We start from the raw sequence: 1,363 nt of genomic DNA, 5'->3' as shown, positions 1-1,363 counted from the left end.
AAACTATTGACATAAGGACTTTCTAAGTATCCAAAAACGGATTAATCCGAGGCCTCGTCGTAAAATCTTGCACAGGGCCCCGGAAATCTCAGGAACGACCCTGATGGTATACATCCATACGAAAAGTTACGAAGTACTTGCATGGTTGTGGCATCTTTAAGATTAGAAAATGGAATACTCTCTATAAGAGGATAAGAGTAGAGACACTCCTCGAGGTAGAAGAGTAAAATAGTGAATGTAGAGTAAATTATCAATTACACCCACGTCAAATACACATTTTTACATTTACTCCCACGTCAAATTTTTGTTTTTATTAAATTACACCCAAGTTAAAAGCTCAGGTTAGAAATTGCACCCAATATCGGAATCAGGCCAAATTTCCGTCAATTTTCAAATTTTCTGGGTAAAATATACATTTTTGGACGACTTTGCCCTCCTTTATTCCTTTATTAAGCTGATTCTTGTTTCCTCCTTCTTCATTGCCTCTTCATCCTTCTTGTCTCTCTTCCCTAATTTTTTTTCCCTTCATTGTGTTCATCATCTCAAGGTAAGTCATTCCACATTGTTTTGTTTTGGTTAATTGTGTTCAATTAAATCATTTTCGTTTCATTTTGTTATGGTTTTTGTTAATTAGGTTGTGTTTGTTATTTGTCTTTTGAATATTAGGGTTAGTAACTCAATCAAAATGTTAATTGAAAGTAGCTATGAAAGCTCTCATCACAGTGCGGTTGATGAGCAGCCCAGGAAATGTCTTTGTGGTGTACCCGTTACCATTTTGACGTCTTCGACTCATGACAATCCAGGAAGACGTTTTGAGAAGTGCAAGTTCTCTAATCCAACAGCTGGTATGGTTGGTTGTCGTTGGTTTCGTTGGCATGATCGTGTTCAAACAGATTGGCAGAAAGACATAATCAACATGCTGAAGATGGAGAAAAGACTTGGTGATTATGAAGTTGGTTGTTTGAGTCGTGAAATCCAGTGGCTAAAAGATGATAGGAAGAAGCTGCAATTTGAGATTGAAAATTTGAAGAACAAAGCCTTTATGTCAAAGTATGAGAGGGGTAGTTATTGCAAAGGGTTTCCTATGGTAGTGTTTGCTTGTATGATCATCATTATCATAGTAGTTTGTTGTATGTAATTCTAATCTATTTTTAATAAAATGGCAATGGCAATGACAATGTGGATTGTTAGTTCTTAATGATTATGTCAGACTTTATGTTCTTCTTAATTGCTTCTTCATTACACTGCAATTTTTGGCATTTGATTACATCATGACTTGGTTATAACTCACACTGCAAACTACTGGTACTGCAATGTTTTGGCCATCACACTGCAATTTTTGGCACTTGAAATACTTAAATAC

At 35.8% G+C, this 1,363-nt stretch overlaps 1 protein-coding gene across 1 annotated transcript; it reads left to right on the top strand.

The window, feature by feature from the left end:
* Positions 1–685: 685 nt before the first annotated feature.
* Positions 686–1,138, top strand: LOC141628363 (uncharacterized protein At1g43920, Chloroplastic-like). The gene has a single exon (XM_074441518.1). It carries the CDS (start codon positions 686–688, stop codon positions 1,136–1,138), a length of 453 nt encoding a protein of 150 aa, XP_074297619.1.
* Positions 1,139–1,363: the final 225 nt, after the last annotated feature.

The sequence above is a fragment of the Silene latifolia genome, chromosome Y (assembly GCF_048544455.1).
Source record: "Silene latifolia isolate original U9 population chromosome Y, ASM4854445v1, whole genome shotgun sequence".
Taxonomy (NCBI): domain Eukaryota; kingdom Viridiplantae; phylum Streptophyta; class Magnoliopsida; order Caryophyllales; family Caryophyllaceae; genus Silene; species Silene latifolia.
The sequence above is the reverse complement of the archived record's forward strand: the minus strand, read 5'-3'. Positions and strand labels throughout refer to the sequence as shown.

What these genes read in the sequence shown, in the direction of transcription:
- LOC141628363 (XM_074441518.1), top strand. Translation starts at nt 686, where the DNA reads ATGTTAATTGAAAGTAGCTATGAAAGCTCTCATCACAGTGCGGTTGAT.